Source organism: Eucalyptus grandis, chromosome 11 (genome assembly GCF_016545825.1).
Source record: "Eucalyptus grandis isolate ANBG69807.140 chromosome 11, ASM1654582v1, whole genome shotgun sequence".
NCBI lineage: Eukaryota > Viridiplantae > Streptophyta > Magnoliopsida > Myrtales > Myrtaceae > Eucalyptus > Eucalyptus grandis.
Window position 1 is genome coordinate 12,849,118 of NC_052622.1, and position 22,727 is coordinate 12,871,844.

Genomic DNA, 22,727 nt, shown 5'->3' on the forward strand with positions numbered 1-22,727 from the left:
TTAATTTTACGAGGAGGTCTCATTTGAGCATGATAAACAATTAAAGTTGCAACACTAAATGATATTGTCGCATTAATAGACACTTATAGATAACTCATTTTAGTTTTGCATATGTAATTTTAGATCACTCTCCTCTGATCCATGCGTGTAACTCAGTACTCCCTTGGTCCTCCTGTCACTCTACGAGCATGCCAGAAGCCACTACTCCCTATTTAGGTCCTTTTGCTGCCATGGTGACTTTCCACCCCTCGTCGAACTAGGTTGAATTCGCACTTGGGATAAAAGCTCCAAGAAAACAGTTACTTGCCTATTGCCTTTTCCTATTAAGGGTGAGCATGATTTTAGGGTGAAATCGAGAATTTGAGAACTAAATTGATCGGAGCTGATTTGGTTCTTAGGTTTATGAGATGTAGAGTAGGTTTTTTTTTTTTGATTGAAAGATGTAGAGTAGGTTGTAGAGCTAAAAAATTGGGACATTTTCCGATAGGTTAGGTTCTCATTGAAATTGGGAATTGGGAACTCATAATAAGTTTTTAGTGTTTATCTTGTTTTACATTCTCGCGCGACATCCCATGATGACTAATAATTAATATATAATATAAAATTACTAATCTAAACTTTCTACTTTGGGCGATATCTATAATCGAGATTTTCACTTTATTTATATTTCACAGTAGTTCTGTGTCTAAATATAGGTTGTGATAAGTAGATTGTGTAATATGTAATAATTGATTGTAATATTTCAATTAAGATTAAGAGGGAACGATTTTGGAACATGTGAGGGATAGATATTAGATTTTTGGACACGTAGGGTAGGTTTCGGCTCCCAAAATGAAAAAAAAGAACTGTTCCGATGGATAAACGGAACTTTAAAAAAGCAAAATCCAAGGGTCCCCAGCGGCGGAATAAAAATACGAACGGCGCGATGAAAAAGAAATACCCGGGGATGTGCCTCGAAAAGATCAAAAGGAGACTGTTGTCTTGTCTCCTCCCCCGTCATAAGCCATCCCCAAACTCGCTTTTCCCTTTTTCCCTCATCTCTCCCACCTCCGCGCCCCCCAATCCCTTTTGCCCGTTACTCTCTCCGTACCTCTGCCCGTTGCTCGAGAGAATTTCAAGCTTTTTTCACTCCAAAGCTTCAAGCAGCAGAACACCCGCCACACCTCCAGCCGGAAAAGCTCTCTCTCCCGATCCGCCGCCGCCGCCGCCGCCGCCGCCGCCGTGTCTCTCCCGTCGCATTCCCCCTCTCCTCCGGCGCGCCCCACGCCATGAGCCTCCGGCAGCGCCCCCGCCGACGCCGTCCCCTCCGCCGCCGTCCGGCCCGGCCGCCCCCGACGGCGGCGGCGGCGGCGAGGAGGAGGTCTACAACATAATCCCCATCCACAACCTCCTCGCCGACCACCCCTCCCTCCGCTTCCCCGAGGTCCGCGCCGCCGCCGCCGCCCTCCGCTCCGTCGGCGACCTCCGGCGGCCGCCCTTCTCGACGTGGCGGCCCCACTACGACCTCCTCGACTGGCTGGCCCTCTTCTTCGGGTTCCAGGCGGACAGCGTCCGCAACCAGCGGGAGCACCTCGTCCTCCACCTCGCCAACCTTCAGATGCGCCTCTCCCCTCCCCCGGACAACATCGACTCCCTCGACCCTCCGTCGTCCGCCGCTTCCGGAAGAAGCTGCTGAAGAACTACTCCGAGTGGTGCGCCTACCTGGGGAAGAAGTCCAACGTCTGGATCTCCGATCGCCGCCCCTCCGCCCCGGATCCGCGCCGCGAGCTCCTCTACGTGTCGCTCTATCTTCTCATCTGGGGCGAGGCCGCGAACTTGCGATTCATGCCCGAATGCATTTGCTACATATTTCACAATATGGCCATGGAGCTGAACAAGATCTTGGAGGATTACATCGATGAGGCTACCGGGCAGCCCGTGTTGCCCTCGTTCTCGGGGGAGAATGCTTTCTTGAACATGGTGGTGAAGCCCATTTACGAGACCGTGAAGGCTGAGGTGGAGGGGAGCAAGAATGGGACCGCGCCGCATCGCGCGTGGAGGAATTACGATGATATCAATGAGTACTTCTGGAGTAAGAGGTGCTTTGAGAAGTTGAAATGGCCGCTCGATGGTGGGAGTAACTTCTTCGTGACGAGTGCGAGGAGGGATCGCGTGGGGAAGACGGGTTTCGTGGAGCAGAGGTCGTTTTGGAACCTGTTTAGGAGCTTCGATCGATTGTGGGTTATGTTGGCCTTGTTTTTGCAGGCGGGCATTATTGTTGCTTGGGAGGGGAAGGAGTATCCATGGCAGGCACTGGAAAGTAGGGATGTTCAGGTTAGGGTTTTGACTGTGTTTATCACTTGGAGCGGAATGCGGTTCCTGCAGTCTTTGCTGGATATAGGAATGCAGTACAGGTTGGTGTCGAGGGAGACGATGGGGCTTGGAGTGAGAATGGTGCTGAAGAGCATCGCCGCTGCTGTGTGGATCATCGTCTTCGGGGTGTTGTATGGGCGCATTTGGTCTCAAAAGAACGCTGATGGGAAATGGCCTGGCGCAGCGAATACGAGGGTGGTCCATTTTCTCGAGGCAGCGCTTGTTTTCATCATCCCGGAGCTGTTAGCCTTGGCTCTCTTTATCATCCCTTGGATTCGCAATTTCCTGGAGGGAACGAATTGGAGGATCTTTCACTTGATGACTTGGTGGTTCCAGAGTAGAATTTTCGTGGGCCGTGGTCTTCGGGAAGGTCTGGTGGATAATGTGAAGTATACTTTGTTCTGGATTCTGGTGCTTGCCACAAAGTTCTTCTTCAGTTACTTTATGCAGATCAAACCCATGATCAAGCCGACAAAAGAGCTACTGGATCTCAAGAATGTGAAGTACGAATGGCATGAATTCTTTAATAATAGCAATAGGTTTGCGGTCGGGCTGCTGTGGCTTCCGGTCGTGGTGATGTACCTTATGGATTTGCAGATTTGGTACTCCATATATTCCTCGTTTGTGGGAGCAGGAGTTGGTTTGTTTGATCATTTGGGTGAGATCCGAAATATTCAGCAGTTGAGGTTGAGGTTCCAATTCTTTGCTAGCGCGATTCAGTTTAATCTGATGCCAGAAGAGCAGCTTCTGAATACAAGGGGCACCCTGAAAAGCAAGTTGAATGATGCCATTCACCGATTGAAGTTGAGATATGGACTTGGCAGGCCGTTTAAAAAGCTCGAGTCCAATCAAGTGGAGGCACGTAAGTTCGCTTTGATATGGAATGAGATCATTAGTATATTTAGGGAGGAGGATATTGTCTCTGATCACGAGGTTGAGTTATTGGAGCTGCCTCCCAATACCTGGAATGTCAGGGTCGTCCGTTGGCCTTGTTTTCTCCTTTGCAATGAGCTGCTTCTTGCGCTGGGCCAGGCAAAAGAGTTGGTGGTTGCTCCTGATAAGTGGCTGTGGTATAAGGTCTGCAAGAATGAGTTCAGGCGCTGTGCTGTCATTGAAACGTATGATAGTGTCAAGCACCTGCTGCTAAAGATAATTAAGGTCAACAGTGAAGAGCATTCGATAATGGCTGTTCTCTTTCAAGAAATTGATCATTCTATTGAGATCGAGAAGTTTACCAAGTCATTCAAAACGACTGCGCTTCCTCAGATTCACAGTAATCTTATAAAGCTTGTTGAACTGTTGATCAAGCCTAAGAAGGACCTGAGCAAGGTGGTGAACACGCTGCAGGCACTTTATGAGATCGCCATTAGAGATTTTCTCAAGGAAAAGAGGACTCCTGAACAGCTAAAGGCAGATGGTCTGGCATCCAGTGGTTTGCTTTTTGAAAACGCAGTCGTATTGCCTGAACCAGATGATGAGAGGTTCTATAGGCAGGTCCGGCGATTGCACACTATCCTTACCTCCCGGGACTCAATGCATGATATTCCTGTGAATCTCGAGGCACGGAGGCGAATCGCCTTTTTCAGTAACTCACTGTTCATGAACATGCCTCATGCTCCCCAAGTAGAGAAGATGATGGCTTTCAGTATTCTGACTCCCTACTACAATGAAGAAGTCGTATTCAGCAGAGAACAACTTCGTACTGAGAACGAGGATGGAATCTCCATTTTATATTATTTGCAGACAATATATGATGATGAGTGGAAAAACTTCATGGAGAGGATGCGTCGTGAGGGGATGGTAAAGGATGATGAGATCTGGACGACCAAGTTGAGGGATCTCAGGCTTTGGGCGTCATATCGAGGGCAGACTCTTGGCAGAACGGTGAGGGGGATGATGTATTATTATAGGGCCCTCAAGATGCTGGTTTTTCTTGATTCTGCATCAGAAGTGGATGTCAGGGAAGGTTCGGAAGAGCTTGGGTCGATGCGTAGAGATGGTACTCTGGATAGCTTTGGCTCAGGAAGGTTGCCTTCTTCCAAGAGCCTTAGCAGAGCAAGCAGTTCCGTAAGCACTTTGTTTAAAGGCCACGAGGATGGCACGGCAATGATGAAATACACGTACGTGGTTGCCTGCCAAATTTACGGGGCCCAGAAGGCCAAAAAGGACCCTCATGCCGATGAAATATTGTACCTGATGAAAGACAATGAAGCCTTGAGGGTAGCGTATGTCGATGAAGTATTTACTGGAAGGGATGAGAAGGAGTATTATTCCGTTCTTGTGAAATATGATCAGAAGCTACAGAAGGAAGTGGAAATATACAGGGTGAAGCTGCCTGGTCCCGTGAAACTTGGAGAGGGGAAGCCAGAGAATCAGAACCATGCTTCAATTTTCACTCGTGGAGATGCAGTCCAGACCATCGACATGAACCAAGACAACTATTTTGAGGAGGCACTCAAGATGCGGAACTTATTGGAAGAGTATAGGGCTTTTTACGGCATCCGCAAGCCCACAATCTTGGGAGTGAGAGAACATATTTTTACTGGTTCGGTTTCATCCCTTGCTTGGTTTATGTCTGCACAGGAGACGAGTTTTGTCACATTAGGGCAGCGTGTCTTGGCCAACCCTTTGAAAATTCGGATGCACTATGGCCATCCAGACGTGTTTGATAGGTTTTGGTTCTTGAGTCGGGGTGGGATTAGCAAAGCTTCACGGGTTATCAACATCAGTGAGGACATTTTTGCCGGTTTTAATTGCACTCTGAGGGGAGGTAATGTCACGCACCATGAGTACATCCAAGTAGGGAAGGGGAGGGATGTTGGGTTGAATCAGGTATCCATGTTTGAGGCCAAAGTTGCCAGTGGGAATGGTGAACAAGTTCTTAGCAGGGATGTGTACAGGTTGGGGCATAGGCTAGACTTCTTCCGCATGCTCTCCTTCTTTTACACGACTGTTGGATTCTTTTTCAACACAATGTTGGTTATATTGACCGTGTATACGTTTTTGTGGGGTCGACTTTACCTGGCTCTGAGCGGTGTTGAGGCGGCCGCCACCAGTAGTGACAATAGAGCACTTGGTACCATTTTGAATCAGCAGCTTATCATTCAACTAGGTCTATTCACAGCCCTTCCGATGATAGTGGAGAATTCTCTTGAACTTGGATTTCTTCAAGCACTCTGGGATTTCATAACCATGCAGCTCCAGCTTTCATCTGTTTTCTACACATTTTCGATGGGAACCCGTACCCACTTCTTTGGCCGGACTATTCTTCATGGTGGCGCGAAGTACCGCGCTACTGGCCGGGGTTTTGTTGTGCAGCACAAGAGCTTTGCCGAGAATTATAGGCTATATGCTCGCAGTCATTTTGTTAAAGCGATCGAACTTGGTCTCATACTTATTGTTTATGCAACTCACAGTCCTATTGCCAAAGCCACTTTCGTGTACATCGCCTTGACCATTACAAGTTGGTTCCTTGTCATGTCATGGATCTTGGCTCCATTTGTGTTCAACCCTTCTGGTTTTGATTGGTTGAAAACTGTCTACGACTTTGATGATTTTATGAATTGGATATGGTACCGTGGTGGTGTGTTTGCTAAGGCTGAACAAAGTTGGGAGAGATGGTGGTATGAGGAGCAGGATCACTTCAGAACCACTGGCTTTTGGGGAAAGATTTTTGAAATAATTTTGGATCTTCGCTTCTTCTTCTTTCAATATGGTATCGTCTACCAGCTTGGTATTGCTGCGGGAAGTACCAATATTGCTGTTTATTTGCTATCTTGGATTTTTGTTTTTGTGACTTTTGGAGTATACTGGGTGATATCATATGCTCAGGACAAGTATGCAGCAAAAGACCACATCTACTATCGGCTTGTTCAGTTCCTTGTTATTATTCTTGGGATTCTCTTGACAATTGCATTGTTGGAGTTTACTAAATTCAAATTCGTGGACATTTTCACAAGTCTGTTGGCGTTCATCCCAACTGGGTGGGGCATCATATTGATCGCCCAGGTGCTCCGACCATTTCTGCAGAGAACTAAGCTCTGGGATAGTGTTGTTTCTGTGGCCCGGATGTACGACATTATGTTTGGAGTCATAGTCATGGCCCCAGTAGCATTTCTATCTTGGATGCCTGGGTTTCAGTCGATGCAGACGCGAATCTTATTTAATGAAGCATTCAGTCGAGGCCTACGAATATTCCAGATTGTTACTGGAAAGAAATCAAAGGTTGACTCGTGATCGGAGGTAATTACTGAAAGTTTGACTGGTTTCTGTAGTTTATTTATTTTATCGTCTGGCTTGATTTCTGATACAATGTCATCTGCTGCTGTGTTTAGTATTTTGGAATATGACTGCCCTGATATGTTGCCTGTATTCTTTGTTTTTGGGAGTCCTTCACCCCTGCCTGATATATCTTCTTGTACAATTGTTGATCTCTCTTATCAATGTCAGTCACAATTTTTAACAATGATTTGAAGGGGGTTGAAATGAGAGATGTTGGACTTTTGCCAGGATGATGTTATAAAAAGAAGTGTTTTAGAGAAAATGGGTATTATCTAGCATGCCCTTGTCAGCTGCCTGATTGAGTTATCATCACAAAAAAAATGGCTCTTGTTTTTCAAACAGTAAGGCAATTTTTGACATCCCCCGTCTCCCTATATTTCCACCTCCATTTGAATGGTGGCAGGTTAAAATCTTTTTTTTTGTTATCTGAATGTATGTCCGTTAGTTTTCCTTTCAGTTGTCAGACATTGTTAACATTGCAGCCTCCCCTCTCCTTTCAGGGCCTAAGCAAAAAAGAATGCCATATTTCCTGTTTATGAATGTTGGAATAGTAAGGACCACGATGGGGATGTATTTGTTTTTGCACAAAATATTCAAAATTAGGCTTGGAAATTTGGAACGTGTATTATCCTCATTGGTTTTCTTCCAATCAAGTCGATCCTTTAACTCGAGACAAATAGAAAATTCTATCTATTTTGTTCAGTTATTTGGTTAAACTTATGAATCAAGTTGTCGGTGCATTAAGATCAGTGAGGTGGGTTTAACCTGGCATGTTGGTAATTCTGGATTATCTCTCTGATGTGCTTTGAATAAATCATTTTTGAATTGCAGTATGGTTCAAGTTTCTGCTTCTTTGTTGTTAATACTATTGACATGGGGATTCTCCCCCAGGTTTTCGTGCTCAATCAAAATATCTTCATTCCCATTGGTTTCAGGTTTTTGTTGCTGACTCTTTTTTCCTTGCGTCAAATCTTTCAACTCATTAACTCAATGTCTGCCTGATTTCTGACAAGCTTTGGTGTGCATATTGGTCTGTAGTGAGGATCCTTTACTGGTCTGCTCTGAGTACTGGTGGTGGTGCGACATTCTGATAGACATTTTTCCATTTTGGTCAGGCTGGAGGTCAACGTGAGATGTAGAAATACTGTAGAATCTGAGAGACTTGATCCAAAGTTCTTGGGCATGACCATGGCGACTCTCCAGCTCCTTGCGATGGGATTTCATCGCAAGGGTGTTCATAGTTCTGCTTCTTCTTTTTTTGTACTGCTTATACCCCATCTACTGGTGTAATTAGTTACTGAGTGCCGCTTGAATTCATTAGTATATGCAACTGGGGACTTCCCCATGCGATGGATGGAGATTTTTGTGATCTTACTATAGCATGATGAGGTAGTTACACATTCGTAATTTTTGTGATTCTTTCATTGCATAATGAATATATTTGTTACCTAATCTGAGTTTGGGAAGGGACATGATGAGAACATTGATCTCCTGTACAATGCGAGAGCGATTCTTGTTATATAATCTTGCTTTCCGTCCTGCTTCATTGGCTGCGGCGTCACAGCCCGTGCACTGCCTCCGTCTGCTCGATCTTGATCTTCAAATTCGATGCAAGCGCAGCGGGACAGCACATCGGCATAACAAGAATCTTTCAGAAGACACTTTAAGCGGGGTTCAAGCATTTCGTTTTCTGGCAGTCCTTGAAACGATTCGAGAGCTTCTGCGAGTGGCTGTCACTTGTCTGGTGTCCGAGATGGTGGTTCGTATATTGGTGCTGCTAGTTGTGGGGTTCTCGAAAAGTACCTAGATTCTGTAACTATGGACTTATTTGATAACACTCGTGGGAATAGTTGATTCTATTCTATTGTTCTATGAAAAAAAAAAAATGTTCGGTAAATTTTTTATTTTCGGGAATATATTTGGAATAAAATCAAGAAGTAGAAAAAATAATTACTTCTTTCTAGGTCTAATTTTTTTATTCTCTCATCTCTTTCCTTTTCTTCTTCTTCCTTTTAGTTGAATGTTGGCCTTGGCCATAGCCGGCGACCTCGTGGAAGAGTCGTTGACCTCTGGTGACGCATAGCCAAAGTGAGGTTGAGGCTCATGGTGGCTAGGCAAGTCTTTGGCAAGCTCGTTGGACTTTGCTCTGGCCTGGCAAGGCTTCGGCGAGTTCGTTAGATCTTGTCGCCGGCGACTGCAGGGCGACTAGGAAGAAGAGAAAAGGAAAAAAAAAAAAAGAAAAAGAAAAAGAAATAAAAAATTAAAAAGATATAATAAAATTATTAAAAAATTAAAAGAAATAAAAAATTTAAAAGTCTTATCAAATGCATTTTATTTTGATTTTTTAAAAATAGTTTTCAAGTGTTTTTAAAAATTTAAAAATTATTTTTGAAATAGAATAAGAAAAATTATTTTTAAATGAAAATTATTTTTGAGATTTTTTTTTTTTTTTTTGTCGGTCAATTATTTTTGAGATTAGAATGGTACAAAACGTAACATAATTGACCTCTTCTCAACTCTAACACGCTCACCGACTTCAAAAAAAGAGATGGATGGCCCATCTTAGATCTGTGGTGGGGACTCGTGTTCACATCACCCCTCGACTCGTCATGGTAACGTGAATACACTAAAGAAAGCCCGAAAATGACGGCATATATTCTGCATTGATCCTGATCTGTCTAAAAAGCGTGTCTTTTTCCCTTAACCTAACCTTAACCACCAAGTGTCGATTTCCTTTAGCTTTTCTTCCCCAGTCCCCTAGAAAGCGCATGATTATCCTTTTTTTTTTTTTTTTTTCTTGAATTTTTTTCAGTGAGCTGTTTGAGTTGTTGTTTGGTGTCATTTTCCATAATGGGTACGGGCCATCTGTACCCAAGAAAAGTAAACTGGCGTGATTGATACGTGTGGACAGGGAAGTGCCCAGGCTTTTGATGCGATTCAAGTCTGGCCAACATCTTACATAGAAATTGTAAAAAAGAAAACCTAAAAATTACAATTTTTGTAATAATTATTTCTTGCAGGTGGGGGCTTCTTTATGTCATCCTTATTCTGCACGCCAAGCCCTTTAAATATCAAGGGGAAAAGGAGAAATTGTATTAAAAAATGAAAATGCAAAAATGAAATAGGACAAAAGTCACTAAAAATTATAAAATATATTTATTAAAACAAATTTATCTCAAACTTTTTTTGCAATTTAAAAAAACCCAAAATTATATAGTGTAATGTATTTACTCTATGGTATAAAAAATCTAAGGAGAGATTTTTTATTTGAGATTTTTGATATCATAGTCACTTTCGAAAACAGTATTTTCTAATTCTCTGGATCTACTTTTTTATATAATTCGCGAAGATACATTAAAGGAGAAGATACCAAAGTTCCGCCACCTTTGTCGCTTGTGTATCAATATCTTCCGAGCGCCGAACACGGGCTCGACACGTGTCCATTTCCCTCTCCTCCTCCTCCTCGTCCCGCAGCAGTAGCGGTCCCGGCCGGCGCTCGGGTCGCGCCATCTTCCTTCGCGCCCTCTCTCTCTCTCATCGAGCTCATCGCTTACTCTCTCTCTCTCTCTCTCTTCGCGACATGAACGACCCGCTGCTCGACGGCGCGGCGAGCGGCGACGCGCGGCGGCGGAGGGAGCGCTTCGACCGCCGCTCCGACGCCCTCGCTTACGGCTCTCCTTACCAGAAGGCGGCCGCCCTGGTCGATCTGGTGAGCGCCTCGCGTCCCGCCTCGCGCGAACGAGCTCCGTTTCGCCAGCTCTCTCTCTCTCTCTCTTTCTCTTCGTCTTTCGTTTTCTGCTGTTCGATCCCGTGAGCTGGTCGTAGCATTGCCTCTGTGCTTTTTTTTTTTTTTTTTTTTTTGGAGTGGGCGAGCACGTGTTGCGTTGTCTAGAATGCGTTTGTTCCAAATCTCAATCCTGTTTCGGGCGGACGGAGGATGGCTTGCCGATGCTGCATTTGCGGCGATATCTCTTCGCCGTCGAGATCGTCGCAGTCTGATGACACTAAGTTTGCATGTTTTTCACCTGGTAATGGAGTTCAGTAGAACTGGATTTACGCGGCGGGAAGGCTGATCTCGTCCGCGATAATGTAGCAGTGGAACATCGAAATGAGTGATTCGAACAAATAGAAGAGCAACCAGCAAAGTTTTATGTTGAGTACTCCAAGTTGACTTTTTTAGCTCTTGTTTTGTTAGTAGGTTTTTGGGGATATCATATCTTGAGTTCTTTTCAGCTTGTCGTGGCTTAAGCTTGTAATCATTCTGGAAAACAAAAATGTGGGTTTGAGCTTGTAAACAGCCATTTCGAGATTTTCTTTTTTGGCCCGCAGTTTCCGTTTCCGCATCTTGCTTTCTTTGTTTTGGTTGCGGCCCAATGCTTCAGTGCCTCCTGACGTGTTCGCATGTGAGAACTATGAGCTCGTGATCTATGTTAAATGAACCTATAAGTTTGTTCCTCCAGCTGGAACAATCACTGCCGATGTTCTCTTGGATAATCACGCACGGTTTTTGGAAAATGCGTCCTGCAGGCTGAAGATGGTGTTGGTATTCCGTTTCAAATCCTCGACCAGTCGAATTTCGAAAGTGCTGCCAAATTCTACTTCTTCTTCACCAAATTTGACATCATCTGGTCCCTCAGTTATTTTGCCTTGATAGTGCTGAACTTCCTTGAGGTTAGTCTGCTTTCTGGTCTCTTCTTCACTGGCAGAGGCCTTGTTCCCCAGATGTTGCCAAGGTTACTGCACTAACTCTTCACCCCTGCACAGAAACCTCTGTGGTGCGCCAAGTACTCTGCAGATGCTTGCAGTGAGAGGGAATACTTTTTTCTGGGACAGTTACCATACTTAACGGGCATCGAATCTCTTGTATATGAGGTAAGAGTGAAAATCCTGTAGATACATTTGGTGCCAGTTCACTCACGAATCCTTGTGATATAAATGAGACCTCATGGGGGTTCACTTTTTTATTTTCGCCAAATGTCACTTGTGGCAGTAGGTTCATCTTCAAATTCTGCTGGGCATTTATTTGAAGCCTCTTTTCATTATGATTGAGACTTCATGAAGAAAGTACCTTTCAGGATGTCCTAGATACATCTATCCTTCCTTGCTTGTATCTGATTAAACAATCGCATAATGCTTGTTGTACTTCGAATGAACAGTCAATGATGTGCCTATGCCCACTATGCCTATAAATCGACACTCAGTAGTAAAATATTCAAGTGGTCTTTTCCTTTTAAAATAGTAATGGTCTTTTCTGGAGGGGCCATTATATCTTCTATAGTGTCACATTGATCAAACTGGGGAACTCCTTGTAATCTTGCAAATCATATGAATTCTACCCAGCTTATGGTAGGAAATGCTTGAGATATTGTTGTGTGAGTGGAGCTCATCGATATTCTTTTTCATGCAGAGCGTAACTCTTGTTATACTCATGATACATACATTCTTTCCCATTTCATATGAAGGGTTTCACATCTATTCAAGGAGTCCTCTTAACCAAATAAAGGTACAGGACTTTGCCTTCGCCTAGCCATTTCTTTGATGATTATTCTTTTAGCTGCTTCACTTTTTAGGAGTTTCTAGTAGCCCTGGACATGTGGACTTTGTGAGTACTGAGATAGTGAACAGAAGGTGCATCATGGGAGAAAAGAAGTTTCCACTTGTTAATTCTCTTCACTTTAGTCATAATGAGGGATGGGCTCTTTATCTTTTGAGTTTTCTTCAAGCAGATATTTCATAGGCACATGAAGGCAATGTGCAATGTATTCTGACTGGGAGCATTATCAACAGTTTGATAGATACAAAAAATAGAGAATGGTGGCTTCAGTCTTATTGTTATTTTTACATTGCAGTATCTCGTCATGAACATGTGTTCTGAGTTGCATTGTTTATGCAGTTAGTAACTTCTATTAATTGGGATTGCTTTCTGCACTATCGATAGGCTGTTAAAATCTTGAATGTCTAAATTCCTTCTGCTGTTTTTATATTTTGATGATAGTTTAACCTTTGGCTTAATTTATCAGGTGGTTTGCCTAGGGCTTTTGGTCACTGATTTACTAGCATATGCCCTTTACTTGTCCCCTGCGGTGGCGCTTGACTATCTTCCTTTTAGAGCAGCACCTTATGTTAGAGTTGTCTTTTTCATCATGAACATACGGTATGCCTGAGTTATTTCCTCAATTTTTCTTCAACACAGCTGGCTTGACCTGCATTTAGTACCAAATCTGAAAAACAGTAGGCAGATTATTTTTCATATTTGTTTCAAATGGAAAAAAATGCTTCGAAATAAGATGTCATTTTTTTAAGTCCAATTACATTTTGGAGTTACACTTTCAAACTCTCCCTTATAGTTGAGGTTGTACTTTCCATCTTAAAGGTCTATTAATTACATATATTTTTATTTACCACAGTGAAGGAAGAAATGAATTTTTCCATTCCTAAAGCATTTGAGATGAACAGTAAAATATAGGCAGGTCTTTCTTTCCAGCTTTGCATCTCTGCATTTTCACATTATGCTCTCAAATTTTACCTTTCCATGTCATTGTAGGGAACTACGAGGGAGCATCTTCATTCTGGCAGGGATGCTTGGGACCTACTTAAATGTCTTGGTTGGTTTAGACCCTCTTTTGCTTGCTATTGCTCCACTTGCATGATTTTGTTTCACTGAAGTTAGTGATAGATTATCACATTTTCGCAAGTATTTTCACTATTTATGCCGATATGTAGCTTGTGTTACATGATGTTTTCCCTTTGTTGGGCTTATTTTCCTGTTTTTCTGGTAAAACTGCAGGCTCTGTTGCTTCTGTTTCTTTTGTTTTGCAGTTGGGTGGCATATGTGATGTTTGAAGATACTGAACAGGGAAAGACTGAATTTCCCTCATATGGTGCCACCTTATATAAGATGTTTGTGTTATTCACCACATCCAATAATCCAGATGTATGGATATCGGCATATAAGTAAGTAAAATTGAAGTAAAAAATTTCTCCTGTTGATTGTCAAGAGAAGAACTTTTATAGTCATTTGAGAAAAAAAAAGGTTTTTCCCTCAAAACTGTTAGATTATATCTTCCCAAGATGTGACCGCGACTTAGCTTGCCTTTTAGCTTTGTTTTGTCCGCTTGCTAAAAAAACTTGTTTTTTAAAATGGGGACATTGCTTCTTTTTCTGTCTGTCTGTCCCCCTCTTTCTCTCTCTCTTAATTTTACCTTTGGATATTCTCTTTTTAGTTAATAGTTAGAATTCTTTTATAATGGTAACCTAAACTTTTTATCTTCATTTCTTCAGACTAGTTGGGTACATAAATATGCCCTTGATCTTTTGTTTGGGAATGGCGATTATTTGAGAATTGTCTTAAAAGTTGGATCGAACATTTTTTTATTTATTTAGATGATTACATGTCATAAAGGATTAAGGGATTGGCCTTAGTGGTGGTCCATCCTTACATGGACCGAGGTCTTGGGTTTGGCTACTTCCTTGCTTGCCCTTTATTTGTATTATCATGTTATACAGCTGCTTGACTTCGATATGTTTTCCTTCCAGAGTTTCACGTTGGTACTCCATTTTCTTTGTCCTCTATATCCTGCTGGGGGTTTACTTTGTCACGAATTTGGTCCTTGCTGTCGTGTATGACAGCTTCAAGAGTCAGGTAAATTTTCTTTCAATATCAGTGCTATTTCAGAGAATTAGGGGTATTAACTCATGCAAATATATCTATTTAATATCTCACTTACTATCATAGGGCTTGTAATGTTCATTTTGTATTTGGAGGAAAATATTGACACTAAAGTTCATTTGTTTTAGCTCGTGAAACAAGTCTCTGAGATGGATCAAATGAGGGAAATCATGTTAGGGAAAGCCTTTAAACTCATAGACAAGAATGTAAGTATGTTGGCCTCTCTTAAATACTCTTTAAAGCATGTCTTTCAGAAGGAACTTCTTCTGCTTATCATTTTGTTTTCTAATATCTATGGAGAAGATGCATCTCCTTGTGCCGGTCATTCATGACAGCTATTTTTTGGTATGGTACTTGAAGTTTTCATGGCTCAGGTCTCAAAACTCATGCTATAGAAAGAGTTGAACATAATCAAATGCATTTGTCTGCGTGTTAAGACCTGCTAATTATTTGTTTGCTTTGGAGACTTCTTACGTGTCCTTTGCTGTTCCCAACTTCTATGCTAGAGTTATCTGATGTAGATGTTTGATGAGAAGAGCAGCTGTTAGATGTTCTAACGACATAATTTTTATTAAAGAGGTTTGTATGTACATGATTGGTTGAATATGGCCCTTGGACACTTGTACGAACCACAAAATGTAATATACTTTGGATGTCTCGAGGTGGATAATTCTCTTTCTCCTTCCCTTCTCCCTCTCTTCTTGTTTCTCTTTCATCTCTGTGAGAAGCGTAAATAGCCGGAAGTGATGTACTATTAAAGTTCTTCATCTTACTTTGCCATTGCTTCTGCTGGGGGATTCTTCTTACTTATGTTTTCCTAGAGTGGTTTGGGTTATTCTCTTACTTGCTCGCCGTGTTACTTCTTTGGCATGCATAGAATGTTGGGCATATCAATAAAGAGCAGTGTATACACCTGTTGGAAGAACTGAATAACTACAGGTATATAAACATCCTACTCACATGATGACTTGAACTATTGTTTCTTGTTTTCTTTTTATAATTTCCAGCCTGTCAAGTTAAGCATTCATCTGCGAGATATGTAAAAGCTTCCAGAAAATATGCAAGAACATGTGTGGTGAATTGTTTGTGTTATGAGATGTCATGGCATGCTAATCAGCGCCCTTGAATTTTTAAAGCAGTAGCGATAGTTCCAGCAGAAAAATTCCTAACAAAGAAGAATGCAATGTTGCAGATGTAAGATTATCTTGAAAATAGCATGTTTGTCTTTGAATTAGGGCTAATTGATGATAGTCAAGAATGATCCTATCTTCTTAGAGCCTGGAAACAACACTAGCATGAAGAAGAGCCTATCAAACTTTTAACACTAAACTTTGCCCGAATAATTGGGATCTTAGAAAAACTAATTTGCTTTCAGATCACTTGACTTTTATTCTGACTAATGTCTGGGTAACAAGCTTCCCTATGATTAAGTGTGGCTTCTGTGCATTGCGGCGTGAAGATAATAGCCATCTTATTTCTCATAGAAAGTGGTTCTTCTAAATGTTTTCCTAACCTTCGATGCTGGTCTCGTGAATGTTCTTCCAGGACACTGCCAAAGGTATCGCGAGAAGAATTTGAGTTCATATTTGATGAGCTGGATGATAGTCATGACTTCAAGGTATCAAAAAATTGGTTAAACCTTTGGTTAATAGTATTGCTATTTCTTCCACTGATTTCGCTTTTGTTTAATGGACTTTCTTCTTTGCCTCTTCACATGTTAGTTGGTACGGTTTCAAATATGTGGAACGTCAACATTCTTTTCACTAGGCTCTTTATGATTTTGATACTTCTTGTTTCTATTTTTCTTCTTCCTAATTAATATATGTGATCTGATATATACCGTTTTAGTGTATCTCACTGGTGCAGAATATGCATATGCGTTGCCAACTTGCTTCCTTTATGCTCCTCAAAAGGAAGAAAAACAGCTTAGTGTGAAAAGTATATGCACTGATTAAATTGACCATATTATACACCGGAAAGGATTTACTATCTCTTTTCTGTGTTTTTGGATTTTCAATTACTGATTTTCATACAATAGATCATCTACCCATGACCGTTTACCTGGTCAATGCTCTAATTAGAATTTTCCATCCTCTTTTTCTTTTGTAGATCAACATGGATGAATTTGCTGATCTTTGCAATGCAATTGCCCTCAGATTCCAGAAGGAGGATGTTGTGAGTTGATTCTCCTGCTGATCTGAACATAGGCATGAAGCTTCATAGTTTCACTCCCTTTTGTTATGCCATTGTGCAGCCTTCTCTGTTCGAGAAATTTCCATCAATCTACTATTCTCCATTTTCTGAGAAGTTGAAGGGTTTTGTGAAAAGTCCAAAGTTTGGATATATGATATCGTTTTTTCTCATTCTGAATCTGGTTGCGGTGATTGTTGAGACAACGGTATGGCTTGAACCTTCATCAACTTCATGCTTTACAAATCCCTGTGTGGCACTATAGTGAAGCACAAGAGCACAAGATCAGTTATGATATTTTATGTTAATTGGTTAGTTGATCATGTGATGCAAATGATGATGCAAATGAAGCTACAATTGGACAATTTTCTATTTTGCATTGTCTTCAATGCTGAAGTGAGCTCTAGATGCAATGGATGGCCATGTCCATGTGTGAGAATGCTGAACTTATCGCTTTTGTCTCTAGTCTCTCAAATATGACTACTGTAGCGACTCATAAGGTGATAATTGTCTAGTTCACATCTCGTGATACTCAAATATTGAAAGTATATCTTTCTTTCTTGTTTAATTTTAGATACCAATTATCAGATATTGTGGGTCATAAAAGCTTATCTAGGTTTGATATGTGAAACTAGTTGTTACTGATGGGCATAACCTGTATAAAAGGTCAGGGATTTGCCCAGGCTTGTAGAACTTGGAATGGTTGATCTCTTCCTTACATATTGGGATGAGTCAATGTCGGTCAAAAGTGTGAAAACATGCTCTGAGGTGACTAAGATGAGTTAAATCAGATGTTATTATCACTCCTAGTGGATTCAAATAAGGAGAACAAGCTGGCTTTTCTGCAATTCTATAGCGAAGTGCTATATGACTTGTTTTCTTGTGCAAAGGACTTATCTTTGACCTATCACTGTTAAAGCTCAAAAGTTGCTCTACTTACCATGTATAACTTAGCATCATTACTCCTATTTTCACTTTCAGCATTTTATGCAAATCGATTCACTTATCTCAGTCCCTTTAGTACATTATTGTGGTAATTATTGGAATATTGAGGGAGCTAATGGCTTGTTGTGTTACAGCTGGATATTGAAAACAACTCTGGCCAAAAAGTGTGGCAAGAGGTAGAGTTTGTCTTTGGTAAGTGTGCTCTGGATGTTCGTGTTGTACACTGGTATATGAGTTGTAATTCCTATTCAGAATTGGAAATGATCGCAATAAATATGGCATAGCAAATTTTATTTATCAAATTCCAGTTTGAACCAGCTGGAATGGAACATGGCTCTTCTATGTAATGTGGCATTTTATTGATTGTGCTTTCGCTGAGTTCAAAATGTCTATAAATGTTGAGCGAGTGAGGAGGGATCTGATATTTTCTTGTATTGTCTTCAAGTGTTATGGCTGTTTGGCACAGAATTATTGAAAAAATTTAGTTCCTGTTAATTTGCGCTCATTTTCAGTGGCCTGCTATCTGATTATGCTCTTTCTAGCAGAACTAGATGTCTTTATAGTGTTGAAGTGAGATTCAATTTGTGCGGATCTTAGAAAGTAGCTGTGTGGTCATTGTTTCCAATTGTAGACTAATTGACTTCTAATTCTGGAACTTCCCTTGTTTTTGAGGTACTCAATATCCTTTTTCGCTGGGATTCGGTTGGCGATTTTGGACCCCATCAATTATTGTAGGTCTTAGACGTGAGATAATTAATTTGCACTAGTTAAATCCTGGATTTTGTATCAGTCGATTGTCATATGCTATGAATTTATGTTGATTCTTTTAAAGGGCTTGTAATATGCTGTTGTGATTGATATTTCTATTTTGTCCCACAGGTTGGATCTATGTACTTGAGATGGCATTGAAAGTTTATTCGTTTGGGTTTGAGAACTATTGGACGGATGGTCAAAACCGCTTTGATTTTCTCATCACCTGGGTGATAGGTGAATATTTCATGCAATGATAGATCATAATTTTTTCAGCGTGTATAAACTGTCTACATATAAATGTTATTACTTACAAGTGATGCCTATGATGCCGCTACAGTCCATACAAATATATAATGGAACACATTTTCCCAATTGTGGGTAGTTTATTAAACCATTGAATTCTCTGAAATTAGTGGTCAGTTTTGTCGATCCTGGAATTTGTTGTGATTGAGATATATAAAACAGGTCTTCATATGCATGCGTTACATGTGATTATTGAACATACTGCCTTTCTTTGTAAGAATTGCACATCTAATTAGTTACTTTCAGTAGGGCATCACTTTCTCCATAAGTTCGTAAGGTTTGTAAGCAAAAAAGAGGAAGTCCATGATCAGCTGAATGTGAAATAAGATGAAGCTCTGCTAAATAAAAGAAATCAGTGAAGACTATTATTGGACCCCTAGTTTCACATAAATTACGGACTATAGGTAAATTTGATGTCATTGAATAAGTTAGTTTTGAGAACCTTTTTATCATTAAAACACAGCAAATTTTCACCATAGGCCAATTTATATTTTATGATAAAAGAAATCAGGGACTGTAATTACGCATCTGTTGAGTATTTAATCAGTTTAGAGTTTGACTTAGATGATTCATTGAATAAGTGATAAGAACTTATCATAATAGTATAATTAATGGTTGTCAACTTGGTGATTGCAATGAGTTGCAGCTGCTCTACTTTATGTTTGATGGGACTTTATGATTGCAATGGTGCCCCAAGGGAACTTGGTGAGAGTAATGCTACATATTTTCAAAACAAAAAAACAAAGAGCGAAGTACAGTTATTTCACATGTCACAAGACATTTTTTTTTTGGTCGAAGTCACAGGACATTAGAACATGTAAAACATATCCCTTTGCATTTTCAGAGCTCATAAAATATAGTTAAAGAGTCTCTCAAGAGAGATGTAAAATAACTTGATGTCATGACAGTGAATATAGTTGAGGCCCAAGGATATCTGTCATTAACAAGTCAGCTGTCGAATAATCATGTTTGGATATTTCCATATCCTAGAAATGTTAAATCTCGTGAAGTTTCACTGCATTTCTGAACTGGTACTTGCTCCTTTGCAGTCATTGGAGAAACTATCACCTTTGTGGCTCCTAATGGACTTGACTTTCTTTCAAATGGAGAATGGTATGCACGATATAAGTTTTTGATATATCCCACTACTCTTTTTGCTTTGTATCAGTTTGGAATGCTTTAGGTCCATTTGGGGGATGTTGCAAGTGCCCTGCTTTTAGGAACTTTACTATTTAGACTGCTAATAGATCTAGACATGAAAGTCCTCAAGAGGAACATCATTTCAGTTGCAGATGAGCAATTGTTAATTGAGGTTCTTGCTGGTTCACATGGCGATGGCAAACATGGTCCAATATTTAGAATAGTTTACATGAGAGATTACCTGTAGGCCTTTGAATATGACTAGAAGCTAAGTGCTTGAAAGATGCTCAGATAGGACGGCTGTGAGACTTGCATTGGAATATTTGGAATTGCAAGTCAGGAGCAAATCCTCACGCCACCTTTTGATTGTATTCATGAATGAACTGTAATTGGACTGGAAAATTTTGGATTTTCTTGAATCATGTAATCTACATTTACGGAAAAAATTGGACATACAGGAGGTAAAATGAAGACTCCTTTCCAGTTTCCTACTAAACATCAACCAATTATCCATTATAGTTACCCTTAGCCTGACTGCAGCTATCATGCTAGGTTGCATATTGGAATAGCCAGTTTGTTTTTCTCGTTCCATTCTCAGTGACAACATGGTGGAGTTGAGCATAATGATGTATGGTGTCCAGTTTACAGATACCTTGCTTTGATTAAAGACTGGTCAATTAATATAATTTAGGCTACATTGAATCAACAAAGCAGGACAGAATGTACATCCAGATTCATATGTTGACGGGGATGAAATATTAACTATACTTTGTCTGGGTGGGTCCTTCGATGCTATTTTGGCATGACGGAGTGTTTACTGTTTCTTTGAGTTTGCTAAAGAAAATTTTGTTATTCTTTGTAATGTAGCGTCTGTGCCTCCTGTATACACTTGAAGACAAATTCTAATTCTTTTTTCACATTTCTTTGTTACAGGATTCGGTACCTTCTTCTTGCTAGATTGCTGAGATTGATAAGGCTGCTGATGCATGTTAAACGATACCGAGCTTTTGTCGCTACATTCTTGACCCTCTTACCAAGTTTGATGCCATACCTTGGAATCATCTTTTGTGTACTGTGCATTTTCTGCTCTCTTGGAGAACAGGTATCAGATGCTCCTCTTTTTGTCCTCAAACAAAGAATTGTCCTTTGGATCATCTGCTGGATGTTTTTGCTGTTGCTCCTTATTGGAATTACGAATAGCGGTTTATCTCATACATATCTTTCTGTAGTGAAGAATATTGGGTGGTCTCCCACATGCTTGCTTATTCATCTGCAACCTTATTTTTTAGGTCCACTATGTTTTCTTTTACAGCAAAATATTGTAATATCAACTCCTTCCATGTTAAGTTTAAATAGTTTGGAGCAAGCATTTCCAATCGACTAATTTTATGCATATATTGTCATCAAGCTTGCATTCCTATTTTTAAAAGGGAAAAAGGAAGACTCTGCTACCCTGTTAGCTGATGCGAAATAACCATACATCCACCACTCTTAAATATCAAATAAGGATGATGATAAATGGTTGGAACCTTATGGCTTTTTCCAGCATTATCAGCTGAATTTTCTGAGAATGATATCCTTAGCTGTTCCTAGTCTCATAAGTTGAATTTACTAAAAATGACATATAATGTCTTCCTTATACATATATTCATCTTCTCAAGTTAAATCAGCTTTAAACTGTTTATGAAATTCTTTTCTGTAGATCTTTGGTGGGATCGTCAATGCTGGGAACTCCAAATTGGCAGAAACTGATCTTGCAGCTGATAAGTATCCTTTGTATTGTCTGGTTCTTCCTCCTTAATCTTTCTAAAAATGCACCCCTTCCCTCCCCAGTCCCTGCTCCACCCAAAAGAAATAACTTTGTTTCTTCCACCTCTTTGAAGCAATGACTGTAAAGGGCGGAAATAATGTCAAAAAGGTGAAAATGCACTATATGTTTCAATTAGAAAACCACAGCTGATTTTCATTTGACAATGAACATCCTATATAATAAAGAGACAATTCAGATTTCAAGAAAAAAGGCAAGAAGTAATGAATAGTTAATCCGTAGAATCATAGCTTTATGTACTAAGGATTCAAAAGAATCTACTTGGAGCTAAAATCTTTATCTATGATTATTGGAATATGCAAATTCATCAAGATGATTGCCTTTTAGACTTTGATGTCATCTTGAAATCATTTGTGGCGAGCATTTTTATTACATAAAAAATCACAGCTTTATGTATAAGGATTCAAAGGAAAGTACTTGGAGCTAATTTTTTTATCCTTGATTATGTAAAAAATGCAAATTCATTAAAATGAATGCCTTGTAGACTTTAATATCATCTTTAAACCTTTTGGGGCAAATTTCTTCTACATAAAGGGGGAAAAAAACAAAACTGGTACATGTCATAGTTTGAGAGTATTTCTAATAACCCTAATTTGTATTCATCTTGTAGATAGCTTCATCAAATATTTTTCATGTCCTACTTTTGTGCTAGTTGGTGATAGATTTTGTTATTTGGATAACTTTTTCTTGACACTAGTTAGCTATTTGCTTTTCAATTTTAATGACTATCCGAATGGAATGGTGACACTTTTCAATTTGTTAGTCATGGGCAACTGGCAAGCCTGGATGCAGGTGCTACCACTCATTACCTACTATCTGATATATTATGTTTTGTTCCTAATGACCGAATGTCTTATGTTTTACTTTATTGTCTTGCTATGTTCCAGAGCTACAAGGAACTAACGGGGACCTCTTGGACCCTCATATATTTCATCAGCTTCTACTTAATAACTGTTCTACTGCTCTTGAATTTGGTGAGTCTCTTTTAATAATCATAGGGACATATCATTGAGTTTAACATTCCAGGGTGCATTTCCCTCTTGAAGAAAGTTCGTTAACAATTTAATTAAACAAGCAAGAAGAATAAGAGAAGGCATGGAAAAGTTTTTGAGAAGATACTGTTTTCTACAAGCAAGCCAGCTAAAATGCTTCTTCTCAAATCAAATTCCATATGCCAGACATGCATGCAAAACTACTTACTTCTGCAGCAGATCTATTGGGTCAACTTGCTTAGACTATCAATCATGCATTCATCCTAGCATGAGG

General features: G+C 40.3%; 2 protein-coding genes and 1 non-coding gene across 5 annotated transcripts in view; all 3 read left to right on the top strand.

The window, feature by feature from the left end:
• The first annotated feature begins 925 nt into the window (after positions 1-925).
• LOC104424922 (callose synthase 12-like) lies at positions 926-8,519 on the top strand. Its single transcript, XM_039305088.1, is given in 3 exon segments — positions 926-1,637; positions 1,640-6,594; positions 7,749-8,519. Coding segments are annotated over 2 exon segments (5,661 nt in total). The 3' UTR covers positions 6,589-6,594; positions 7,749-8,519.
• On the top strand, positions 4,235-4,315 carry LOC120290073. The gene has a single exon (XR_005547947.1). It is a non-coding gene; the product is annotated as a small nucleolar RNA J33 (small nucleolar RNA).
• Positions 8,520-10,104: 1,585 nt separating the features above from the next.
• LOC104424920 (two pore calcium channel protein 1) overlaps positions 10,105-22,727 on the top strand; it is a 38,916-nt gene continuing 26,293 nt past the window's right edge. For 2 of the 3 annotated variants that reach the window (XM_039304735.1, XM_010037456.3), the window contains exons 1-20: positions 10,105-10,342; positions 11,161-11,304; positions 11,398-11,505; positions 12,041-12,136; positions 12,654-12,787; positions 13,178-13,238; positions 13,421-13,587; positions 14,170-14,275; positions 14,431-14,508; positions 15,180-15,241; positions 15,848-15,920; positions 16,412-16,477; positions 16,557-16,700; positions 17,572-17,629; positions 18,317-18,424; positions 19,543-19,606; positions 20,567-20,735; positions 21,336-21,400; positions 22,163-22,253; positions 22,349-22,435. In XM_039304735.1, the coding sequence (XP_039160669.1) occupies positions 10,214-10,342; positions 11,161-11,304; positions 11,398-11,505; positions 12,041-12,136; positions 12,654-12,787; positions 13,178-13,238; positions 13,421-13,587; positions 14,170-14,275; positions 14,431-14,508; positions 15,180-15,241; positions 15,848-15,920; positions 16,412-16,477; positions 16,557-16,700; positions 17,572-17,629; positions 18,317-18,424; positions 19,543-19,606; positions 20,567-20,735; positions 21,336-21,400; positions 22,163-22,253; positions 22,349-22,435 (2,010 nt within the window). In that variant the 5' untranslated portion in view covers positions 10,105-10,213. The remainder of the gene's footprint in view (positions 10,343-11,160; positions 11,305-11,397; positions 11,506-12,040; positions 12,137-12,653; positions 12,788-13,177; positions 13,239-13,420; positions 13,588-14,169; positions 14,276-14,430; positions 14,509-15,179; positions 15,242-15,847; positions 15,921-16,411; positions 16,478-16,556; positions 16,701-17,571; positions 17,630-18,316; positions 18,425-19,542; positions 19,607-20,566; positions 20,736-21,335; positions 21,401-22,162; positions 22,254-22,348; positions 22,436-22,727) is intronic. The other variant, XM_010037454.3, reaches the window with a different exon arrangement.